Source organism: Chlorella variabilis (genome assembly GCF_000147415.1).
Source record: "Chlorella variabilis unplaced genomic scaffold CHLNCscaffold_8, whole genome shotgun sequence".
Classification (NCBI taxonomy): domain Eukaryota; kingdom Viridiplantae; phylum Chlorophyta; class Trebouxiophyceae; order Chlorellales; family Chlorellaceae; genus Chlorella; species Chlorella variabilis.
Window position 1 is genome coordinate 1,217,915 of NW_005435080.1, and position 2,470 is coordinate 1,220,384.

At 69.6% G+C, this 2,470-nt stretch overlaps 2 protein-coding genes across 2 annotated transcripts in view; one reads left to right on the forward strand and one right to left on the reverse strand.

The window, feature by feature from the left end:
- CHLNCDRAFT_35167 (hypothetical protein) overlaps window positions 1-1,336 on the forward strand; it is a 1,732-nt gene extending 396 nt beyond the window's left edge. Inside the window, exons 2-4 of the mRNA XM_005848264.1 lie at window positions 148-290; window positions 533-655; window positions 797-1,336. Coding sequence (XP_005848326.1) covers window positions 148-290; window positions 533-655; window positions 797-1,163 — 633 coding nt within the window. The 3' untranslated portion in view covers window positions 1,164-1,336. The remainder of the gene's footprint in view (window positions 1-147; window positions 291-532; window positions 656-796) is intronic.
- Window positions 1,320-2,470, reverse strand: part of CHLNCDRAFT_145007 (hypothetical protein) — a gene marked incomplete at both ends in the record, with an annotated part of 2,931 nt that continues 1,780 nt past the window's right edge. The window contains 2 exons of the mRNA XM_005848456.1: window positions 1,320-1,811; window positions 2,013-2,336. Coding sequence (XP_005848518.1) covers window positions 1,320-1,811; window positions 2,013-2,336 — 816 coding nt within the window. The remainder of the gene's footprint in view (window positions 1,812-2,012; window positions 2,337-2,470) is intronic.

Sequence of the window (2,470 nt, forward strand, 5' to 3'; positions counted from 1 at the left end):
TGGCTGGATTTTAGAAAACACCTATCCCCATGATAACAAATTCGCCCCCCGCCCCCTTGTGCCAACCCGGTGATGTGGACCCCAGGTCTGCCCCCACCCCCCCCCCCCCCCCCCACCCCCCCCCCCCCCCCCCCCCCCCCTTGCCAGGTGCACACCCTGTTCCCCTCCCCCAAGAGCGAGGAGGGCATCAAGGGCGGCGTGGTGCTGCTGCGCATGCGGCGCCCCGCCGACGCCGCCACGCCGCTGGTGCTGGAGGCCAGCTACGAGGACAGGGAGGGGAACAAGTTCAGGTGGGGGGCTGGGGCACGGGCGGGCAGGCGGGTAGCCAGTGCTAGTGCCAGACCTGGTGTCCACATCACCGAGTTGCCACAAGAGTCGTGTTGTGTTGCCTCTAGTCTCTCTCTCTCTCTCTCTCTCTCTCTCTCTCTCTCTCTCTCTCTCTCTCTCTCTCTCTCTCTCTCGCCACCTTCCGTACGCTCAAGCAGCCCTCCCTTCCCCCTGCCCGCCTGCCCGCCTGCCTGCCTGCCCGCAGCTCGGTGCGTACCGTGGAGGTGCCCGCCAAGGTACTGCAGGATGGCGCCGCCGAATACTACCAGTCCAGCGGGGTGCAGAAGGCGGTGGCACTCGCCCGCTACACAGACATCCTTCACGGCTGGTGGGCAGGGGGTGGTGGGTGGGGCGCACATACGGCTCTTGGATGCTGTGCGTGCTTGCCGGGTGCCCCTGGGCCGGCCTGTGGTATGGAGTGCCCGGAATCATGCTACGCTCATGCCGGGGCCTGTGCCGCTGCCTGCAGGCTGCTGGACCAGTGGGCTTCGGTGGACCCCGGCCAGCCCATCGTGATTCCGCAGTGCGACTGTACCTCCTTCCCCGCCTGGTACTGCCCCGTACCCGTGGACCTCTACTCCGCCCAGCCCACCGCTGACGGCTGCGCGCTGGAGCGCTGGCTGCTGCCCGACGCGTGCCTGCTGCCGCCGCCGCCCCCGCTCTGGCCCCCGCTGCTGGGGCGCTGGGAGCGGCAGAGCCAGCCGCTGGCGGTCAACGCGCAGGCGGCGGCGGCGCTGGGCGAGTTCCTGCCCTACTTTGAGGGGCAGGTGGAGGCTGTGGGGGACCCCTCCCTGGGGCAGGAGGTGGAGGTGCTGAAGAAGCTGGTCGCCGCCTGAGGGAAGCGAACAGACACCGAGGCCCTGCTGCTGCCGCCGCACCAGCAGCTGGTCCGCGCACGCATGTACCTGTTTGATTTTTTACATGTACCGGTTTTGTTGCATGATTCTTCGCCCGATCCCATCGATTCATCCACACAACATGGCATCTGTTTGCTAAAGTTTTCCAGCCCGAAGTACACTTCCGCGGGCAGGGCAGGCAAAGGACCAGTGCCCCGGCTGGTCGCACTTGTAGCAGTGGCCCGGGTACCTCTGTGGGCACTGGCTGCTGGCATGCCCGGGCTGCTTGCACCTGAGGCACGCATGCCTCAGCGGGCACTCCATGTACCAGTGCTCATCCGAGCCACAAGTGAAGCAAGACCCAGGCTTCCGCCGCTGCTGCGCCTGCTGCTGAGGCTGCTGCTGCGGCGTGGGCTGCTGCGACTGCTGCTGCTGAGAACTGTGCCATTGGCGCGACTGGGAGGGCCCCTCCTGCTGCCGCTCCTGCTCCTGCTGCTGCTGCTCCTGCTGCTGCTCCAGCTGCTGCTGCCATGGCAGCTGACGCGAGCGCTCAGGCAGAGGCGGTGGCTGCGCAGGCATTGCGCCCTGGCGGCTGCTGGCGTAAGCAGCGATGGCTGCGGCCACAGCGGCCGCCGCTCGCTGCCCGCCCTGAGGGGCGGCAGGAGGCGGCCGCCACTGCCGCCGTTGCCGGTGTGGCGAGGCGGGCTGCGATCTGTGTGCCGCGCGCCTGCGACGAGCCCTCTTGGAGTGGCCGCGCCCATCCTCCTCCCATCCCTCCTCACACTCCTCTTCATCCCTGCCGCCCCCGGCTCCCCCGCCACTCATCCATGCGTCCAGCAGCAGCCCGACACCGCCTGCCCCACCCGAGTCCTTCGCGGCGCCAGCACCGCCGTTCCCTCTGCCGCTGTCATCCCCGCCGCTGTTGTCCGCGCTGCCGCCGCCGCCGCCGCTATCGTCCCCGCCGGTGTCGTCCCCGCTGCCGCCGGCGCCACCGCCGCCGTCGCGGGGCCACCGCCGCCGCGTCGTTCTGGCCCGGAACCTGGCCAGCTCCTCCTCGGCATCCACGCCCCACGCCTGCTCCTCTTCCGTCAGCGGCGTGACGGCGGCATACATCACACCCTGCATCGCCCTCACCACCCGAGCATTCTCCTGCGACTTGTCGCCGTGCCTGTTCTGCGGCGGGGCAGGCAGGCAGGCAGGCCGTGGCGCAGGGGAGGGGGGCGGGTCGGGGAGCTGTAGGGCGGGGCACGGGGTGGCTGGGGGGCGCGGCACATGCATGTGCACGCGCACCGCTCCAGCACCAGCAG